This window comes from Scardinius erythrophthalmus (assembly GCF_964197995.2).
Source record: "Scardinius erythrophthalmus genome assembly, chromosome: 19".
In the NCBI taxonomy this organism is placed as follows: Eukaryota; Metazoa; Chordata; class Actinopteri; order Cypriniformes; family Leuciscidae; genus Scardinius; species Scardinius erythrophthalmus.
Genome location: NC_138239.1, coordinates 17,832,989 through 17,856,872, shown reverse-complemented (window position 1 = coordinate 17,856,872; position 23,884 = coordinate 17,832,989). Strand labels below are relative to the sequence as shown.

At 35.4% G+C, this 23,884-nt stretch overlaps 1 protein-coding gene across 1 annotated transcript; it reads left to right on the top strand.

Annotated features, from left to right (window-relative positions):
• Window positions 1-447: 447 nt before the first annotated feature.
• slc18a2 (solute carrier family 18 member 2) lies at window positions 448-15,586 on the top strand (the record flags this gene model as incomplete). Its single annotated transcript, XM_081347256.1, has 15 exons — window positions 448-580; window positions 1,829-2,165; window positions 2,714-2,772; window positions 2,955-3,038; window positions 3,569-3,661; window positions 4,388-4,477; window positions 4,671-4,714; window positions 7,251-7,311; window positions 7,845-7,940; window positions 9,479-9,557; window positions 11,280-11,331; window positions 11,804-11,867; window positions 12,589-12,708; window positions 12,829-12,962; window positions 15,482-15,586. 15 exons carry the CDS (start codon window positions 448-450, stop codon window positions 15,584-15,586), a joined length of 1,551 nt encoding a protein of 516 aa, XP_081203382.1.
• Window positions 15,587-23,884: the final 8,298 nt, after the last annotated feature.

Below are 23,884 nucleotides of genomic sequence, written 5' to 3'. Positions count from 1 at the left end.
TTTTTGTGTGACGGTTTATTCGTCCGTGGCACAGCAGCACAGCCCATTTGAGTTCTCTGAGAAACAGCGTGACGTCAAACAGCAGTCGAGCAACTAACGCATCCATCCAGCGTGCCTTTCACCCGGGATCTGACTGCAAAGCTCAGTGCAAATGTGCTTATAAGGTAAGAATCAAAACCATACTGAATGTATTGTTCATTACAATATTCAGACTTAGAAAAAGCATGACAAAGAAAGAAAACAATATTGTTGGTATAGTTTATTGTTTTCAGAAAGCTTCAGAGCATCATTTTTTATGTGTTTTATTTTTACTTTGATATTTGCCGTATTTCTCTCATATTAGGAATCATCCCCTGAAGTAGCCGATGTTTTGATGGTTTTTGACAGTCGTTTTCTTGCTGTTACAGGATTTCTGGCTCGCTCTCTGGCAATTGGATTTTAATAAAAATGGGATTATTTGATGCTCTTAGAGATTTTAGTTTATTAACATGGCTAAGAGAAGAAAGGCAGTCTCGGAGGCTGATTCTGTTCATCGTTTTCATTGCTTTGCTGTTGGACAACATGCTGTTGACGGTGGTCGGTAAGTGCTACTGATGCTCACACCTGTTAGCCTATATGTGAAGGCACACACATGATGCAAAGTCAACATCCCTCAATGGGACCACTCTGCTTTTTGTGATAAAATATATGATCACATAGGCTTATTAGTCTACTGACACAATGAATAAAAAAAATATCTGTAAAAGGCTATTCACGTGTCTTACAATTTAATTTGATATATACTGCATTGTTATTATAAAATTGTACATTGTAAAATTGTGAATTCAAACGAAACTCAAACGTATAGAAATGTTAAATACTGCACGTCTGTTTTACTTTTTCTTTGTCAAAATAGAGAACTGGTCAAAACCAACTCATAATTCTCAGTAGATAGAAATAAAATAACGTAATTAAAACGATCAGTTATTTTTAAATAACGGAAATTAGGCTGGGTCTTCTAAAATAAATAAATACATTTATTTTTATTTCTTTAATAATTCATTTTAAAGCAATTTTGCAGTACTAATTTTAATGAATTGTTTGATTTAAATTATTTCAAAAACTTTATTTGCTCGAAAAAATGCATCAAAAGTAAAATGATAAATCTGCTAATGCGCTAATGACAGAAAATAAAATGCGTTTATCTCTACTAAACGGTTTGTTTCCCCTTGTAAAGTGTAAATTGTCGGCTGCATCAGTGGCAGCAGTTGATCTGAATTAAGGTATCATGTCCTCGAGCGCTGCCAGTGCTCCATTCTCATTAAATGTGACAGTGACGCGCGCTAAACTGTCTGTGTTTGTTCTCACGTCCGCGAGCCAAGAAACGGGAACGTTGAATAATGATGTTTGTGTACATGTACAGATAGAACCAGGCAAAAACTGAACCTGTCGCTCTTTGGCACAAGTGTTGAATGAAGAGTCTTTCGAGCGTTATCGCACACGGTGTCTCTGTGGGTTATTTATTTACACAGGATAATGTCAAAAGCTTTCAACGGAGCCACCTGAAAGGTCAAATGTGGTCTAACACAGCTAGATAAATCGTTGCACTTCACTTTTTCAGGCAAATGGTAGGTTATCTATCGTTGGTAGCGTTTCAAGCTGTCTAAAACTGATTAGTAATTTCCTGAATATTGTGTTTTTAAGAGTAGCCTACAACAAAGTTGGATTTCTTAGGCTGCTGTGAAACCTCAAAAGATATCATTTAAGACCATGTTAAAACAAATCGGTCAATCGGTTTAATCACTGTCTTATGGTTGTTATTATTATCTATTATCTTTTCTCTCTGTAGTGCCTATTATTCCAAGCTACCTGTACACCGTGGATGACGAGGCCGCTCAGGTGGTCCGGAACAACTCCATGTCCGCTCTTTCCCCATCTGGCACCTTCCAGAGCATTGTGTCTTTGTACGATAACACAACACGCCTGACAGGCTTCACCCCGCAGATGAGCAATGCTGGCCCAATGACCCCGGCCCCTACTTTTGGGACACCCCCTCAAAATGGTTCAGACTGCCCCAAAGCAGATGACCAGCTTCTGAACGAGAATGTGAGAGTGGGTCTGTTGTTTGCCTCTAAAGCAACAGTACAGCTAATCACTAACCCCTTCATAGGGCCCCTAACTAACAGGTGTGTTATGGCAAAACACACATTTAACTTTGAAAGTACAGCAAATAGCATTTCTTTCAAAAAGAGCATGAGATTGCATGATATTTGTGTGTGCAGTGAGTGTAAATGGAGTGTAAGTAAAGCGAATATTGCAGTGCAATTCTTTTTCTGCCGCTGTTCAGCGACCAGCTGTTGTGTGATCACTCGTGCATGCCCTGTCACCCCTCCACATGCTCAGATTTGGCCAGACCAGTTTAATTCGGCACTGCTGCATTGAACAGATCCCACTAGAGCTTTGCAAGCTCCTGGGATCGGTCAGAGGTAATATTTGTAGCAATGTGCAACACTATTAGTGATACACAAAAGGTTAAATTAACTCAAAAGATGTGAAGCAGAGGCAAAAAACGAAACAAAAAACGTGATTTATAAGATAATATAATTACATCTTAATTTTACTTATGAGAGATGCCAGCACTGCAATATGTAACACAGCTCACTTAGAGTTCAATGTTTGTGGTTAAATTAAAAAAAAAAATTCTTAAAATGTTATTTCTTACCTGTGATTGCAGAATAGGATACCAGATCCCAATGTTTGCTGGTTTCTGCATCATGTTTGTTTCTACCCTCAGTGAGTACATACAATTTCTAGTGTTGTTTTTAACATCAATCTCACATCTAAGTGTCTTTATGAAAAGGGTGGAGAAGATGCCATATATTTATGCCATGCGTGATTTTAAATCCGGTGTGTTATATTTCTATAATAAATCTTCTTTTCCTCTTTCTTCTGTCTGTGTTTTACTCTGTGTGAAGTGTTTGCGTTTTCCTCGAGCTATACGTTGCTGTTTTTGGCCAGATCTCTACAAGGCGTCGGCTCTTCCTGTTCTTCTGTGGCAGGTAACAGATTCTGTGCAACGTTACATTAGATTTCAAAAGGATGCTGTCAAAAGCTACAATGTAATGTCTAATGATACCTTATTTAGTGCACAATTTGTAAACCTGAGTGCACTAAATTGCATTTGACTTTGATGTTCTCAGAACTCTGCATGCATAAAGCCACTGTTAATGTTAATGGTGTTCAGGTGCCGGTGTACAATGGACCCCGCTTCCATTGAAAGATGTGTACAGCCTTGGATCTAGATTACACTATAACCGACTCTTGCAACTCCTGATTTGTTCTTTCATTGTACAGATCATTATTTATTGAGTTTATTTTATGAATTTAAAGGGCGGACATCGTGAGGAATCAATTTGGCCTCAATCTTTTAAAAAAGTGAACACAGAACTCAAAATGAGCATTTACTGCCAGAAAAATGTGAAAAAGCAAAAGAATATTGTTGATATAATCTCTTGAAGTAAGCTACAGGACATTTTGCCCTTTGTGGCTGACCTTTACCCCCTGTAACTTTTTCTGTGTCGTTATGCAGGTATGGGGATGCTGGCAAGTGTCTACACAGATGATGAGGAAAGAGGAAATGCTATTGGAATTGCTCTGGGAGGACTAGCCATGGGAGTTTTGGGTGTGTACTGTATGTTTAGGATCCATATTCTGCAGTACTTGGTTTGCACAGGTACCGCTGGAGATTGTGATAGAGTCCTAATTCTAATCTTACTCCTTTGAGCACATACAGAGAAAAAAGAGAGATGTTAAGTTATGCCTCTGAGTTAAAAATTGGGAGTTAACTTTAAGTGCCCTCTTTAAAGGAGCAGTGGTCTGAAGAAATGCCCTGAGTGGGGCCTGAACTTGGTGCTTCTTGTTAATGGGGTCATGCTTTAACCACTGTTACAGAATGTTTAATCCTTGATAGATCATTGTTTTATTCATAATGGCAAGTAAAGCACTAAATAATTGATCCACTGGATAAGAGCAAAACTGATTAAATTTGTCTGTTGTCATTAAAGTGTGCACATACTGTACCATAATCAAGTGGAGTGCAACAGAAAAATGAAGCACAATAATTTTTACCCATTAATTAAAACCTATGAAACTATATTCATCCAGATAGTTCAGACTCAAAATGGATGTGTTCCTGCAGAACACTTTCTTACTGTGGTTTGCTAACCTTGATTATGTAACCTGTTCTGCAGAGCAATTAGTATTGGATTTGTGGCATCTGATGATTCAAAGCATACTGGCAACGTCATAGTTTTCAAAGTAAAGATTCTAAGTTTGAAGTGCAGTGCTTGCAGTCTGTGAGTCATTAATCTTGACTAATATATACTGTATATGTGTGTATGTTGTGTAGTTGGCCCTCCGTTTGGCAGTGTCATGTATGAGTTTGTCGGTAAGACGGCTCCTTTCCTTATCCTGGCAGTGCTGGCGGTGCTTGATGGAGGTGAGTGAATCAATCTCTCCAACATTTCAAAACAATGGGAATGACGGAATCAGTCGCAAACCTTCATGTTATTGTGATTCACATGTGGAATTAAATGCTGGTGACAGAAACTCATTGTAACGGAGTTTCTGATGCTCAACAATATTTGCTTCGTATCTTGACGGGTGCGTTTTCCCCTCATTTTCATGAGCAGCTCTGCAGCTGTTTGTGCTTCAACCATCGAAAGTTGAACCAGAGGTGAGTACAGTACCGTCTTTCCTGATCTGATCTAACCATCTGTTTTTCAACACTAGTTTTTGAGGGTTAAGCAGTGATGTACTGTATAGTATTAGGTAAACAATCACCTAAAGGTCAAGCTCTGCATTTGGAAGGATTTGTGCGAGAGAAAATTAAGAATGTGTGTTTAGGTGTCAATACTTGGATTTAAAACTCCACTGTTAAAACACTATCTACATTGATATTTTGGGATTCAAAATGACTTGGCTAATATCCGGAGCAAGAGACTTACTATGACTTAGCAATAGATCACCACAGCCTATTTATTAATCATGACTTGGGCTCCATTTTATAAATGCTGATTTTTATAACCTTAATGGGGAAATGTAACCTCAACAAGATGCCCACTGAATCTTTACATGGTATTCCTCTTGTGGGAACAAAATGGGAGAAGCTTTGGGGATAATGTGCATTTCGTACTGTGATTGCTCTAGTCTTATCAGTAACAGGACTAGAATGATTTGCAAGGGGAGTTTGGGTCTCTCACGCTGGGTATTTTAAACCTCAATATCATGGATTATATGGATTACAGTGTATGTCTGTGTAGATTGTACTGCATGTTGATAGCAATGTGTGTAGAGGGTCGGTGTATCAGGAGTAATGTGTATGTGTGCCTTGGTTTGCGTCACAGTAATGGGAATCGTACAACGGAGTGGCTGATCCAATCAAAGCATGTCTGACTTTGATCAGTGGTGTTGATGGGTATCAGTTTCTACGGAGACCCCAAGTGCCCCTACAGACCGTGTGTGTGTGTGTTTGTGTAGCTACTTTTCTTTGGGTGATCTGTTTTTTTTTTTTGTTTGTTTTCATCTTTCTTTCATGAGGAATGAAGAATTTAACCCATTGTTTTTCAGCAATATTAAGCTTAAACAGAAAACTAAAGGCAAATGTTGCTATGTAACATATCTGTCAGTTAGTGATGTAAAAGAGTAATCAAGTCAAGTGAAGCTACACATTTTGCTCTGGAAAAGAACAAAAAGATTAGAGTACAAAAGTCGTTCTGCAGGCTCTCAACTAATTTCATATGACATTTGTTAAAAGGTCAGTTGCTTTTGTCATCATAGCACAGTTATGGCCAGAAGGTGATGGATCTGTCATCTCAAATAATCAATCAATTTAATAATGCTTGGACATCAGGTAATAGTTATGATAAGACAGATCCTTTAACCAGTGGCCCCCTCGAGTGTCAATATCCAACAGGATTGTGGGGAAGAATAGCAGTGACTGACAACTAATTGTTTGGGGCCTGTGATCATTAATGAGACCATTCGCAGGGCAGTACAACTGAATGTGACAGGGTGTTTTGAGTGGGATGACATGTCCACAGAGGAGCAGTATGTGCACTGAAGTGGAGTAAAGAAGTGCTGATTTAATGAGGGGAGTACTTGTCAGTCGTTGCCTGGTGACTGCTCCGGAAAAGTCACTACGGACATTTGGATAGAAATATCCTAAATATATTGTCACATTTAAAGCTGAAGTGTGTCACTAACATCAAAATGACTGATTGTTTTCACATAGATTGCCTAACGGTCCCCATCTGCCATTGGTTGAACAAACAAACAAACAGTAACGCCGTCGCCAAATTCACGCCAATGGTTTAACCAGTGTCGCTGTTAGGATGCTTAAACAAAGCAATGTTTCAAATCAACCTACAAATAGTTTACTCATTGTCTCTATGAATTATTCTCTGATGAAAGAAGCTATTTTAACATTGAAGAAAATTATACACGTCATCTTTTAATCACATGTTGAAAAAAACTGATAAGATTTATTTTTCTTTTGACAAAACAGTCATAGCTAAAGTTATTTTTGAAATCTTTCACTCCTTTCAGTAAATGTAGTCTAGGCTTTTGCACTAGAGATGCCACAATTCCCACATCAATATGGAGAGTTAAGGCTGGTATATTTTGTCACTCACAAAGTTGTCTGTGATCTTTTCACTAATCGCTTAGAGGTGTCATAAAGGGAACAGACTGTGTATGGGGAATTATATATATTGTTTGTGTGACTCTCAAGTAGCCAATTTCCATTGGAACTGCTGTGGTGACTAGGGTGATGTTTCTCAAATGGCATTATATGCACTGAAGTACATCCCTTTATTAAAAAAAGCGCCGGACCTTAGGCATGGATTGTTAGTGGAATGAAATCAACCCCAAATAAATAAGTAATATATATCCTAATAAATTAATAAAGAAAGTAAACATGTTAAAACAACATATTTGGCTTTAATTAAAAAAAAAAAAAATTTTAGCAAGTTTTGTGTGGTATTCTGCAATTCAGATACAGGATAGCAAAAATCTATAGAAAATTTATTTTGATTTTCCCCATAGGAATAAATGGATGACTGTGTAAACCAGAACATTTGAGGTTGACTCTATTTGTTTTCCCCCATGGGTGACCAGGGTCTCTCAGCTGTTGTTTTCCATTGGAACATTGATGTTCAAGGAAATTTCAGTTTTTTAATGAAATCATATTTGTTTTCATTTATTTTTACCAGAACCAAAAAGGAACTGCACTATTTACCCTCATGAAGGATCCATACATCCTCATCGCAGCAGGTCAGGCCAGTAAACACAAAAAATTGCAAAGCTTACTATCTATGCATAAACCACCTTTTATACTTGCATTCATATTATCTGTTCAAATGTGAATGTTTTTGTTTAGAATGTGTGTTTTTGGAAACATGTAAAGAAAGATTTAGTCAATTATTTGACCGCATGTGTGACACTGGTTGTGCTTTAGGGGTTGTGACACAATAAAGAGGGTCATCTTTCTGTGAGAGAAGGATAAGAAAGTGTCAAGTGTGTGTGTGTGTGTGTGTGTGTGTGTGTGTGTGTGTGTGTGTGTGTGTGTTTGTGTGTGTGTGTGTGTGTGAGAGAGAAAGAGAGAGAGAGAGTGAAGTGGTCAAGAAACACATCTGTGTTTGTCTCTGCCTTCCCTCTTCTCCAATTACAGTGGCAGAGTGCAGGGGCAAGATGATGCTGTTTATTATATCTGAGAAAGGACAAGAACGGGCTCTGATGGAGGGGGGACAGAAAGAGAGAATTCTTCAGAGGATGAATCCACTTACCCTCCTCATTTTCTTTTTCAGGTTCCATTTGTTTTGCTAACATGGCCATTGCAATGCTGGAGCCGGCTCTGCCCATCTGGATGATGGAGACGATGTGTCCTAGGAAATGGCAGCTAGGTTGGAGAATCTGCCTCTTTTTAATGTACACACTTACACATTTCTTCAATTCCTGTCCTTCCAAAGAAATTGACACTTTTGGCAAGATGGAAATAGGTCATAATTTACAGTGAACGATGGACGAAGAGAGAGCAACAGCAAGTAAAACTAAAGTATGTTTCATGTATTAGTACATTGATGTTAAGTTAGCAGGGCACAAGCTAAAGAGAGTGAATATCAAGAAAAATGTCCAAGTGGTTATTTAGAAAAAAGAATACAAAAACAGAAAAATATATTTTATTTTCATTATATTTAATATTTTAAAAATAATTCATTTAAAATTATTTATTTATTTTAAATGTATAATTAATTACTAGCTTTTATTCAACTCATAAACCCCTGCAGTTCACTTACTAACCCCAGTTTGGGAAACCCTGCTATAATAATGTTATATAATTTTAAATGAACATATATTTGCAAAGTACAGTTGTAAGTAAACATCATATAAGTATTTATTTTACTGAACTTTATTAATGCAAATTTTCATTTTTGTCAAACATTAAAGTTTTCATTAAAGTTTTATTGTGGTAATGAGAATTTTAGGGTGAAATATTTCTCTTTTCTGTCATTACAATAATATTGCAAATATACAAAAATGTAATTTTCTTATTGCACATTTTTTATTTATTTATGACACCAATTTCTTAAAGTGAGATCTACATAATTGCTAAAAACATAATCTACATAATTCTCTCCAGCTTTGTGAGTGAAGGGATTATCCGCCAGACATTATCTAGAAACTCAAAAATTCTTTCCACAGACTTCCAGAATTGTGTAAAAAAAAACAGAAACCTAGTAACACTTTACATTAAGGTCTCAATCGTTAACACTGATGCATTAACTAAGATAAACTAACATTGATCAGTACAGTATATTTGTACAGCATTTATCATCCTTTGTTAATATTAGTTAATAGCAATGTTCGTGTTTGTTCACAGTGCATTAACTAATCTTAACCGATACGACTTTGAATTTTAATATTGTATTAGTAAATGATTAATAAATGCTGTAGATGTATTGTTCATTCTTAGTTCATGTTCACTAATGCAGTTAACTAATGTTAACAAATGAAACCTTACTGGAAAGTTTTACTGAAAAAGTACTAAAAGCAGTAAACTCTTGTTCCCCTTATAGTACCCTTCACACTCCAGACTGTAAAATACAATTTAAACAGTTAGCGTCTTCTGGGTTTCTTCATGGTTTTCCTGCTGTTTATGTAGATTTGACAGATAATAAAGAGAAAGAGAAAGAGAGAAAGGAAAGCAGAGAACCAGGGGGAGTGAGAGCTGGCAAGGGAGTGTCTTTGGTCTGGCAGGATATTGAGGTGTCATCGGCAGGCAAAGGAAAAGCAAGAAAGCTAATGAAAGAGAAGGAGCAGGAGAATGAGAGAAGCCGCTTCATAACAGCGTCTGTGAGACGAACAGCAGCTTTGAGATCAAACTGATATTGTGTCGTCTTATCTGAGCTCTCCCCTCTCTCTCTCTCCTCTCTCCTTTTAGGGGTTGCATTCTTGCCAGCCAGCATCTCATATCTAATAGGGACCAACATCTTTGCCGTTTTGGCTCACAAAATGGGGAGGTAGGAGAGGGAAATTAATGTGTTTTTTCCCCTACTTCTCTTTCCTTATCTTCCTCCGCTCTGCTATCAGCTTCCTCTGTTTTGAAACAGCTCTAAATGAGTTTCTGTCACCAGGTTTTGTATGTGTGATTTTAAGCATCAGTCTCAGCATACTGTTTGTTTATTTATTGTATATACTATGCTTATTATGAACCATAAGAACTTATAACTTATACATGTTTACCATTTTCATAATGTGTCTTGTCTGCAGGGTCCGAATTGAACTGTCACACCTGCCAATGGCGACTGAATTGAGAAAATTATTGGCCATAAATATTTCTTACAAATTTTTTCAATTAAAATTGTATATATATATATATATATATATATATATTACCGTTCAATTAAGATTTATTGGTAACACTTTACAATAAGGTTCATTAGTTAACTACCTTAGTTAACATGAACTAAGAATGGACAATACTTCTACAGCATTTATTAATGTTAGTTAATGTTCATTTCAACATTTACTAATACATTATTAAAATCAAAGGTTGTATTTGTTAACATTAGTTAAAGGTGGTATCAGTGATTTCAGGCCCAAAAATATTTTATCACATTCATCTAATCTTTCCTAATGATCCGCTAGCTGCCCGCCCCATAAGCATGCCGTCAAAAAACGCGTCTCTGTAGGCAGCCTAGGCTCTGAGATCTGCACACAAAAACAAATGGTTTAGCCAAACACTCAAAACCAAAACAAATAGTGTTCCAACCAATCACCGACAGGGGGAGGGTGTTGTGAGGTTTTGAGCAAGCTTTTTCTTCAGCTCTGACTTCGCGTGCAGCCGTGCACAAGCACAAAACCTCACAACACCCTCCCCCTGTCGGTGATTGGTTGGAACACTATTTGTTTTGGTTTTGAGTGTTTGGCTAAACCATTTGTTTTTTTGTGCAGATCTCAGAGCCTAGGCTGCCTACAGAGACGTGGTTTTTTGACAGCATGCTTATGGGGCGGGCAGCTAGCGGATCGTTAGGAAAGATTAGATGAATGTGATAAAAATATTTTTGGGCCTGAAATCACTGATACCACCTTTAATGCTCTGTGAACTAACATGAACAAACAATGAACAGCTGGATTTTTATTAACTAAGATTAACAAATATTCATAAATACTGCAACAAATGTATTTCTCATTGTTAGTTCATGTTAGTTAATACATTAACTAATGAACATTATTGTGTTACCGATAAGTGTTACCGATTTATTTAATGTTTTTGAATCAAATTACTTGATCAAAAATTCAGTTAAAACTGTAATATTGAGAAATATTATTGCAATTTAAAAATTATTGTTTTCTATTTAAATATATTAAAAATGTAATTTATTCCTGTGATGCAAAGCTGAATTTTCTGCATCCTTACTCCAGTCTTCAGTGTCGCATGCTCCTTCAGAAGACATTCTACAATAATATGCTGATTTGTGACTCAAGAAACAGTTATTAATGTTGAAAATAGCTGTGCTGCTTTATATTTATGTGGAGACGAGATATATTTTTTATCAGAAGAACAGTATTTATTTGAAACAGAAATCTTTTGTCACATTATAAAATGCATTTACTGTAAATTTCGAACGTTGGTGTAAATAATTTTTTCTATAAACTACTTTGGTCACTTCCATCAGCCATAAAGGGTCAAACAAACTATCTTTCTTACAGTCTCTCTCTCTCTCTCTCTCTCTCTTTAGATGGCTGTGCTCACTTATAGGGATGCTGCTGGTTGGAGTCAGTATTCTCTGTGTAAGTTCTTCAAGACTAAATCCATGTCAAGATTAACTTTTCTCAGAGAACACACAACACTTATGAGTATTTTAACTCCCTATCTTTCTGTATTTTTAACAGTGTTGTGGATTACAGAGGCCTAAAATATTTTGTTGCCCACCCACTAGCTTTGTTGAGGGCTGGAAAGAAGGTTTATTTTTAAATTAGAGCTTTGACTTTCTTTGCCCTGGACACATCTTGCTTAGCAGGAAGACAGTCTGTTCTCTTATAGATGTTTATCAGATTAGTCTGGAAAACAAGTTCAGATAAGAGTCAAGTACACATTTGGAGTTTTGCTTATGGAAAAAAAATTTCATGGTTAAAAAAACAGGATACAAACCTTGTTCTGATGCTCTACATATTGTTTTACTTTATTTGGTGTTTTCTCATAATAATACGTTAAAGACATATGCGGTGCGCCCTGTATTGAGCTCTTCTAATTGTGTTACAGGTGCCTTTTGCAAAAGACATATACGGACTCATTGTGCCTAACTTTGGAGTTGGATTCGCAATAGGTGAGTCTTAATGCAAGTATTCATAGTTTTCAGTCACATGACGGGCACTGAGACCTGATCCATAGAACTGCAGCACAGGCCTGTCAATTTTCCATATGTTTCAAGCCACGAATATTCAGATCACTTCTCAGAAGAATAAAAATATAAATATGTGGACAAAATGCAAGTTTGGGCACTTGTTGTGATCCATATACAGCACCTGCTGCAGCGTGACAATCCAGACCACTTAATGTGAAAAACACTAAAAGTGCCTTAATGAACTACAACAGTGATATTAGAAGATCAAATTCAGTATACACCTTATTTATAATGCATTCTATAAACAGGTGAGCAGATGAGCCTAGAATATGAGTGCAATTAGCTAAATGGTTAAATGTTTTCTTTATAATGGTTTTCTATGGAAAAACGCTTGATGACAAACTGCGTTGCGATTATACTCTGGGTTCATCTGCTTGCCTGTTCATAGTATTAATCATCAAAATGTGTATATTGAATTTGGTCTTTTAATATCACTAGTACTAAGTACAAACCAGGTAAAAATGACTGGTGGGCAATGCAGGAAAAGCCTTGTTTTGCCCTCCAGGTGGGCGTAACATTTTCTCTATTATTGAACTGTGTTAATATAACTTACTTAGTGGTGCTTCTCTAAAATGCAAAATAGAAGTATTTTCTGTGACATCAGACCCACTGTAAGAAATAGTCTATATATTGTTGTCTGCAGGTATGGTGGACTCTTCGATGATGCCTATCATGGGTTACCTAGTAGATCTGAGGCACGTGTCTGTGTACGGTAGTGTCTACGCCATTGCTGATGTTGCCTTCTGCATGGGGTTCGCTTTAGGTAATAAACCAAATGAAAATTGATTTTAATTATGTTCAATCCATCATAAATTATTTCATTAGTTTTCATTAATTCATTTTAATTTCAACTTGGAATTTAACACTCATGTCTGTTGTGTAGGTCCATCCGCAGGCGGAGCGATTGCGCGGAGCATCGGCTTCCCCTGGCTCATGACCATCATTGGTGTTATAGACATCCTATTTGCTCCTCTCTGTTACTTCCTACGAAATCCTCCTGCCAATGAGGAAAAGATGGTCAGACCCCACTATACGTCATTCATCAATTCAACATTCATTCCAATCTACTCACCTTTAAACGCAAATATTTAAACAGTGTTATAGCTGATATGCTTATTTTCCGTTTCCATATTTCTGAGTACATTTTAATCTGCAACCCATTTACTCCCAAAATGTAACATATTTCAAAGTGAAACTGGATATTCAGTGAGAAAAAAATGTAGGGACTAAATTTTATCTAAAGGGAATTTATTAGATGATGGCTGTTACAGAATGGAGCCACAACAAATGCTTGTTTGTTAATACAATGTTTAAATAGCCAGCATACTCAAAAAGTCATAAAAACAGTAAGTCACTTCATAGGAAGAGCGAGTTATTATATTTCGTTTAAATATTACAAAGACAAACATTACCGTGCACCAATGAATAATTTACAAAAAGTCCAGGACAATGCATTAAAGTAAAAAGCATCCATGTTGCCTTTAACACATGGGCAGTTTTGGTGGGTTTCTGATGAGCTAAAACAAACATTATACTGCATTTATTAGTAGATTCTGGTGAATACAGTCCAACTGTTTCAGTGTCAGCTCATATAATAAATAATTAACTGTAAATAATGTATCGTATGAAAGCAAGTGCAAGCTTTGATATGGTTTATTTGGGTTTTCTCAAATAATCTCTGATATTCTCTTCATTATTATCATTAGTATTATTCCAAATAATAACCAGAATTTCACTCTCTTTCTGTAATTCACATATGCTTTCCTTTTGATTTCATCCCTAACTTCAAGTCACTGACCCGATAGAATATGACTGCAACAGGAAATTATGTTACATAATAGATACAAATAAAAACTGCCCTTAAGCTAAGATCAAAGAGTGATGCTGATCCGAACAGACTCGTGCGTTTGCCCTCAAATGCTGCGTGATCAAAGCCAAGCATCATGGTCTTTCTCTCTCAAGAGGAGCACTACACTGCTCCTGAAGAGCACTAACATCCACACACACACACAAGCCAGATCTGTACGCCTCTGTGCTTACGCACTCTTTATCAAAGCTTCATTCAATCACAGTGCAATAAACCCACCATCGCTCACTATCAGGGGCATATTGCGATTGAGACGAGCCCCACCCACAATTGATGATGTCATGCACAAGTGGTTGTATCGGGTATTAAATAATAGTATCGTTGATGGAGACAGTAATGTTATGTTTATGTTTAATACTTTACTATTTATTTGTCGTGTAAAAGTTCTGTTCATCTTAAAGCTGCGGAAGCTTTAGCCAATCAGATTTACACAGAGTCCCACTTATATAAAATAAAAATGTGAATAAACATTTTTCAAATTGACAAATAAATAGCTACAATAACATTTTAACCCTCTGGTGCTTTTTGGCAATATTGACCGAAAAATTAAGTTTTTTAATTTTTTAATTTCACATTTTTTACTTCAGCGGAATGGTACGAAACTTAGTAAAGGTTTTGGCACTTGCCATGTGAACACAAAAAGATCATGGACATGCTTCGAAAAGGTTTAATGGTCCTGAAAAAAATAGTCACACTTCTTCTCCTCATTGGAAATGAATAGGAAACACATTTCATCTAGTGGAAACGTTTGGTACTGCACTCAAACAAAATCTTACTGAAAGCTCATTTTTTTAGATAATAACCTTAAATTTGGAGCAGATTAATTTGTTTAGATTAATGGCTTTGATTTCCTCCGTTTTAGAGTAGAACATGTTATGGAAAATAAATATTTCATATAAAAATTGAAAATAGTAATTTTGTGTTCATAACAATAAACTTAAACTTTTTTATGTAAATGTCTACCATTTTTTTTCCCTTCAGAAATAATCTGCCAAGTGTCTTCTTTAAAAAGAGACCAACTTAAGTCTGTGCTCTAAAACATTCAAGATTTATGACAGTTTATATTGGAAAGTTAATTTTTAGGTCTATGCTCGAAAAGTAAATAAATGAATTATAACTACTGCATAAATATCATTTAGTACCATAAAATCCCTTAAAAATACAAAATAATGACTAAAAAACATTATTGAACTAAAATATAGTACATTAATTTCATTGAAATAAAAAAAAACAATTGGTCATTTTTGACCGACACGCGAATAGCACCAGAGGGTTAAACATTAATTTAAATTATTTAATATCTATTTATTTGATTATTAATTTATTTGTTAATTTGGATTTTTTTTATATATATATATATATATATATATATATATATATAATAATTTATTATAATTTATTGGGGGGGGGGGGGGGGTTGGCATTGGAAAGTAAAACATTTTTAGAATTTTACATTATACAAATGATGCATCTTGTTTCTGGTCTTTTGTGCTCACAAATCTATAATCAACATTCGAGTGTGTGATACATTGTCTCTTGCATATATAATTCGTGTGTGAATTCATATATGTAAGTAAACCCACAGTATATTTGCTTTGTTTGTATGTAGAGTAAGATCCCTCTAGATACTAGGCTTTGAGGTGATGTTTCTTACATCTGTCTTTTTCAGGCCATTCTAATGGACTCTAACTGCTCGATGAAGACCCGTTCCTACTCCACCCAGGGCTCCAGCTACCAAATGGGCGACGATTTTGATCCTGAGAGCCCTGAATAGGCCTCATCAGTTCAAAGCCCTCAGCCATGTATGTCACCCAGAGTATCTATTTTGTTGTATGAAAGAGGAAAACAACAGACTTTAAAGAAAACCACAATGCTGATTTGTAAGAATGTCCCATATCTGTCCCATGCTGTCCTGTGGTTGTGATGGTAATGTTATTCTGAAGCAAACCAAAGTTGTTCTTGTCGCTGTTTGTTCTCAATGTGGGAGAGGTGAAATATCTAACCAACAGCCTTATCGAAATGGATAACACTTGTATTCGATTCAAAACGCGGGATTTGAGAGAGGAGGACAAAGGGAAATATTAACTACACTTTTATTCGACACAACAATGCTCATATTTAAATTCAAAAGTCAGAAAGGGCAGTTGAGAAGATAAATAATGAAAGATTCATTCAGTATAACTTAATGGACAGATATGTATTGGATATTTATTGTTTGCCTGTGGTGGTAGGAAAGTGTGGTCTTCATATGTATCTATCGGTCCTGTTGAAGTCTTTTCATAGGCGTAAACGTTAGTGAAGGTGCATTTGAGTCAGATAAACCTTGAAATGGGCCTTAAAATGTTGCCATTCATATCATAATCAGCTCAAACTACATATATTATAGAAAACAGCTACAAGACATTTTAGGCCAATTAAAACTTGAATTTTTACGTTTGGTATCGATTGCTGCAAATCTGGTACATTATTTGATTGCATTGCTGTTGTTTTCATTTAGACCGTTTGAGAGGGCAAACTGAGATTTTACTGTTATCTTGCATTTGAGTGAACGTAAGCTTAACACATTTAAAAATATACGCAGTCCTTTATTTTTGTGAATAAGCAAAATGTCTGACAGCATCAGATAATCAAGCAGAATGTCAACCAGTCCTACTGTCACACTTGCGTGATGTCCGCTGAAAATTATATACTGTACCATCAAAGATTTGCCACAGTTACATTTTGATTACACATGGTGACAAGCTGTTTCATTTTAGTTAAATAAAGAAAAGTAGATTATTGCTGTAAAGCATCCAGGTACTTTAGGTACTTTCGATTATATTTTGCTTTTAAAGTGTATATAATATATATGTATATTTATATATTTTAGTAAGTCCTTTGAATGTGCTGGAATGCTAATATGTTCATTTGTAAAGAATGCCTCAATATTGCTCTATTGCTCTTTCCCACAGCCATTTTTGACTTTTCGTCTTTTTTTCCAGTTCCAGTTTTTTTAATTTATTTATTTATTTTTGCTTCTAGCAAATTTGTTATCGGTCTTCTTTTAAAGAACTGAACTGGCTGTGAAATGAAACATGGCCTTAAATTGAGCTCCTTAAATCTTAAATGCTTGAAGCATATACAAAATTAATTTTATCAAGAGTATAAATATTTGTTAATTGTCCAATCAGAGGTTCTTATGGAAGTTTGTTTCCGCCACAGAATAAAAAAATAAAAAAGGTAATTGTGACTTTTTTTCTCACAATTGCGAGATTGACTTTATCTTTGAATTGCATGATAAAAGTCGCAATTGTGTGTTATAAAGTCAGAATTGCGTGATATAAAGTTGCAATTCTGAGTCTGTTTTTCCTAGGAATTGGATAAAGTCCTATATATAAATTCGCAATTGCAAGAAAAAAAGTCAGAATTGCGCAATTCTGACTTTATAACACGCAATCGTGAGTTTTTATTTCGCAATTGTGACTTTATCACGCAATTCTGACTTCATATCTCAATTCTGAGAAATAAAACCAGAATTGCGAGATGTATACTCGCAATTGTGAGAGAAAAAGTCGCAATTATCTTTTCCATTTTTTTATTCTGTGGCGGAAACAAGCTTCCATAGTTTTGTGCAGGTCAATGTTTTTTTTTTTTTTTTTTTTTAAATAAAAATGCATTCTATGCCTTAAAATTAGACAACCTGCTGCAAAACACCATTTAATGGTAAGTTTAGCTTTAAATGTGATTTTGACCCAATTCAGAAACCATGGACTACTCTTCATATGCTAACAAGATAAATCACAGGATAGTCTAATATTGAAAATATGTGTAATTACCATCTTTTCTTGATGTTATAATCAAGTAGAACAGGTTGGCTTTTGCAGGAAATGATCTGACTCGTACCGGTAATATAGCGTGGAAATAAGTCTTCAATACTGCTTGACCCTCTATTTTCTTTGGCATCTATGTAGTGAGGGGAAACGTGTTCTTTTATTGCCCACAGGAAAATGAAATCATGTTTTCCTCTGGAGCCACAATCAGTTTAACGCAACAGTTGCGACCAGAAGTAGCCTTTGAGAAAAATCATGTTAGCTCAACTTTAAGTATCTGCACAACTGGAGGTTGTTTGTGTTAATGTGAGGAACGCTGCCCTGCTTCCAGTCTGCTATCATTGCAGTAGAAATTCGCCTGAGACACTGCACAGGTTGATTCCACTGATCTAAAACAAGCTCAGATTTTGAAAAGCAAACACAAATGAGAGGTGTCTACACAGGTTTAATCAGATTGGTAAATGTGCTGCCAATGTTTGTCAGATTACTGAGTTGCTGCGGTGTCCTTTAACCTCTATCTCATTTTTTTTTTTTACCTGTTTACCCAGTAAGGGTTAGGAGTATTATGTCTTATTTTAATTGTTTTTATCAGAAATTAGTGTATGTGCCAATGTCAGTGTGTGCCTTCAGACTGGTATGTCCTGTTTGTGTTTATATCAACTAGGAGGTTGAGTTGATGGTTTTATATGCAGTGTTTGGTCTGGTGGTTAGGTTTTACATCAGCTTTAGAGCTCTGAAGGTAATGTGTGTGTGACTGCAACAGAAAATAAATGTTTAAAAAGATGTCATGTTTTTTTTTTCCCTAAATGATTCTTCACCATTTTGCAAACAAAACAGAGTTTACATGATTGACAAATCATTTTAGTTTATATAATACTGGCATTAAAAGAGAACCTGCTAGAATAGCAATTCAAGACTGTGTTATCCAATCAAATCGAACTTTAATATGGTCTATTGATTTAAAAAGATGTGTTGCTTTACTCAATAGGCCCAAGGTTTAAAAGTGTTATTTCCTGTTATCGATTGTGCAGCGTGGCAATCTTGTTAACGGGTCCACCGACTAACAGAATGCCACCTGCTCCCAACAGTCTTAATAATGGCTAATGTTATGAACATTTAGTTTATGATAATCCTGCAATCAGCTCACAGGGGATTTTTTTTTAGTAGTTTATACAGTTTTACCTTGTAAATGTAAGAGGTAAGGGATGGAAAAAGAAAATAACCAGTTGCAGTGATTGGTTTCTAGGTCGATTGTGATAAGTGATGCACTAGACCTCTCTAAATGGGAAGGTGCAAAAATTACAGAGGACATTTTTGTTTTTTCTAACAATTTATTTATCTCAAGTGCATAAGCAAATATGATATGTCAGTGCGTAAAGGTCTTGCAGCAAATTTAAAAGCTGTGCACTTTGTCGATGGATGCCCTCCACCGTAATTAAAACTCACAAAATAATAAAATCATATTTACATAAAGCAAAAACAACAACAAAAAAGGTGGACCCACATGTTGAGCACTATATAAGTTCAGGGAGAAAGGACATGGTTTAAAGTCACCCACATTTCTAGGCTATTTACAATATACCCAGGGGGCAAAACACCTGTTTTTTAGGAAATCAGACATGGGCTGCTGTAAAAGGTTGTCATATAAAAATGAAATCTATGATGTCTGAGGATCACAACCTGGGTGGCCAACCCGGTCAACAAGCTGCTGGAAACTTGTAATTAGGGTCAAAACAATGTTACCTCAAATTCGGCTTTAACTCCCAGAATCACCCAAACATGCTAAAACGGTTTAATTATATTCATGAATCGTGAGCCATATCTTCCTGATACTTTATGCTAGAAACAAACTGAGCACACCTTTAGAAAGAGTGGAAGATAAGCTTTCATCTGATGCCTTGATTGTACATGTAATTAGAATGTAAGAGTTAACAATGCCTCTTAGTTCATAGGTGGGCAAAAAAAAGAGAAAAAAATATTGAACATTCCATTTGTAATCGGTAGCATTCTTTTCCCTTTGTTGTTGTTACAATAAACAAATTACCATGTAAAGTTAACTTTTACTGGATGAAATCATATTTTGATTTTTTTTTACTAACCAGACAGTCCTCATGGCCCATAACACATTTAGAGGGAATTCAATGTCAAGCCTATAATAGCCTGTCAATTCAAACAAGATCCAAGAAAGAAGTTTACCAATAACTGTGTTAATTGTATACTGCTCTGTTTCTGTATGTACAGTATATCGTTTGCATATTTATGCAATATCAATTATTTGTATTGCAATGTCTATTTCTAATATTCTTTCACAAGTGGGATAGCTTTATTTATTCTATTGAAATAAAAAAAAGGGATTTGAGGATTTTGGGTTAGGCTGGTTACTGTTCAATCCAGGTGTTTGGAGTGTGAGACAAAGGTATGCTGAAAGACTAAAACACACAGGAGTCATGTGTGGAGTAGGTTTAAAAGTATTTACTGATTAAAACTGTTACATTAAGTAGCAATTTGTACCAAAAAAAAAAAAAAAAAAAACGAAACAGACAAACAGATTACAATTCAGGGTGATAGCTAATTTCTGTAATAATGTTTATACAATTTGTTTAGCTGTTTCGGAATCACTGCTGCTGTCGCTGCTCTAGTGTTTCAGCATGCTGTATCACACTACACCCCTGGCAGCGGCATCCTATGTAGCAGGAGCAGTTCTTCTGACAACCTTTAACCAGAGATGGGCACAAATACATCAAAAAGTATTTAATTAAAATACAAGTAATTTGTAATTTGAAAATACAAAAATATATTTTTTACAGTCTTCTGTAGTGTAAGTGTGGCGTTAGGTACATGTAAGAGTCTAGAATATTGCAATATTATTGTTTAGTGCAGAAGATGCGCTTTTAACGTACATGTTGCCACATACTGTCATAATAAAAGATAATTACGCATATAACACTATATTTGTATTATTTAGACAAAAATTAGTTAACGCTGCTGTGAGCGTGTTTCTAATAGCGCGGCTGTGACAAAGTTGACAACTTTCTTTCTTCCGACTGCCATTATCTATTTTTTTACTCTTTTTGAAAGTTGTGAAAACACTGTTGTGGCGTTTTTCTTTTGCTATTTGAGCAAATTGGAACACAAAAATATATATTTAATGTAGTCTTTCATTCACTGCTATAGAAGTTAACCCAACTATGATGCCTTACACTTCTGAGAAACCCAGAAATGTGAACAGGGTCAATAGGATGTGTCACATCACGTGATTTACTTGCCAAAAACTGTGATAGGCAATTTGGTAGTCCTATTTGTATTTTATGTCTATGGTCCTAGGGATAGTTCACCCAAAAAGGAAAATTAGCCCATGATTTACTTACCTGACGTCATCCTAGGTGTATATTACTTTCTTCTTTGAGAAGAATACAATCAGAGTTATATTAAAAAGTGTCCTGGCTCTTCCAAGCTTTATAATGACAGTCAATGGGTATATTTTTCATCAAAGTGCATCTGTCCATCATATGTGCATCTGTCCATCATAAAAGCGTATATATCCATCATAAAAGTGCATCTATCCATCATAAAAGTGCATCTATCCATCATAAAAGTGCATCTGTCCATCATAAAAGTGCATCTATCCATCATAAAAGTGCATGTGTCCATCATAAAAGTACGTCTATCCATCATTAAAGTGCATCTATCCATCATAAAAGTGCATCTGTCCATCATAAAAGTGCATCTATCCATCATAAAAGAGCATCTGTCCATTATAAAAGTGCATCTATCCATCATAAAAGTGCATGTGTCCATCATAAAAGTGCGTCTATCCATCATTAAAATGCATCTATCCATCATAAAAGTGCATCTGTCCATCATAAAAGTGCATCTATTCATCATAAAAGTACATCTATCCATCATAAAAGTGCATCTATCCATCATAAAAGTGCATCTGTCCATCATAAAAGAGCATCTGTCCATCATAAAAGTGTCTATCTATCATAAAAGTGTGTCTATCCATCATAGATGTACTTTTATGATGGACAGATGCACTTTTATGATGGATAGATGCACTTTTATGATGGACAGATGCACTTTTATGATGGATAGATGCACTTTTATGATGGATAGATGTACTTTTATGATGAATAGATGCACTTTTATGATGGATAGATGTACTTTTATGATGGATAGATGCACTTTTATGATGGATAGATGTACTTTTATGATGGATAGATGCACTTTTATGATGGATAGACGCACTTTTATGATTGGCACATGCACTTTTATGATGGATAGATGCACTTTTATGATGGATAGATGCACTTTTGTGATGGATAGATGCACTTTTATGATGGATAGATGCACTTTTGTGATGGATAGATGTACTTTTATGATGGACAGATGCACTTTAATGATGGACAGATGCACTTTTATGATGGATAGATGCACTTTTGTGATGGATAGATGCACTTTTATGATGGATAGATGCACTTTTGTGATGGATAGATGTACTTTTATGATGGATAGATGCACTTTTATGATGGATAGATATGCTTTTATGATGGATAGATATGCTTTTATGATGGACAGATGCACTTTTGTGATGGATAGATGTACTTTTATGATGGATAGATGCACTTTTATGATGGATAGATATGCTTTTATGATGGACAGATGCACTTTTATGATGGACAGATGCACTTTTATGATGGATGGATGCACTTTTATGATGGATAGATGCACTTTTATGATGGATAGATGCACTTTTATGATTGACACATGCACTTTTATGATGGATAGATATGCTTTTATGATGGACAGATGCACTTTTATGATGGATAGATGCACTTTTATGATGGATAGATGTACTTTTATGATGGATATATACGCTTTTATGATGGACAGATGCACATATGATGGACAGATGCACTTTGATGAAAAATATACCCATTGACTGTCATTATAAAGCTTGGAAGAGCCAGGACACTTTTTAATATAACTCTGATTGTATTCTTCTCAAAGAAGAAAGTAATATACACCTAGGATGACGTCAGGTAAGTAAATCATGGGCTAATTTTCCTTTTTGGGTGAACTATCCCTAGGACCATAGACATAAAATACAAATAGGACTACCAAATTGCCTATCACAGTTTTTGGCAAGTAAATCACATGATGTGACACATCCTATTGACCCTGTTCACATTTCTGGGTTTCTCAGAAGTGTAAGGCATCATAGTTGGGTTAACTTCTATAGCAGTGAATGAAAGACTACATTAAATATATATTTTTGTGTTCCAATTTGCTCAAATAGCAAAAGAAAAACGCCACAACAGTGTTTTCACAACTTTCAAAAAGAGTAAAAAAATAGATAATGGCAGTCGGAAGAAAGAAAGTTGTCAACTTTGTCACAGCCGCGCTATTAGAAACACACTCACAGCAGCGTTAACTAGTTTTTGTCTAAATAATACAAATATAGTGTTATATGCGTAATTATCTTTTATTATGACAGTATGTGGCAACATGTACGTTAAAAGCGCATCTTCTGCACTAAACAATAATATTGCAATATTCTAGACTCTTACATGTACCTAACGCCACACTTACACTACAGAAGACTGTAAAAAATATATTTTTGTATTTTCAAATTACAAATTACTTGTATTTTAATTAAATACTTTTTGATGTATTTGTGCCCATCTCTGGTTAAAGGTTGTCAGAAGAACTGCTCCTGCTACATAGGATGCCGCTGCCAGGGGTGTAGTGTGATACAGCATGCTGAAACACTAGAGCAGCGACAGCAGCAGTGATTCCGAAACAGCTAAACAAATTGTATAAACATTATTACAGAAATTAGCTATCACCCTGAATTGTAATCTGTTTGTCTGTTTCGTTTTTTTTTTTTTTTTTTTTTTTTTTTTGGTACAAATTGCTACTTAATGTAACAGTTTTAATCAGTAAATACTTTTAAACCTACTCCACACATGACTCCTGTGTGTTTTAGTCTTTCAGCATTTAGTTGTCAGTACCTTTGTCTCACACTCCAAACACCAAGATTGAACACTAACCAGCCTAACCCAAAATCCTCAAATCCCTTTTTTTTATTTCAATAGAATAAATAAAGCTATCCCACTTGTGAAAGAATATTAGAAATAGACATTGCAATACAAATAATTGATATTGCATAAATATGCAAACGATATACTGTACATACAGAAACAGAGCAGTATACAATTAACACCAGTTATTGGTAAACTTCTTTCTTGGATCTTGTTTGA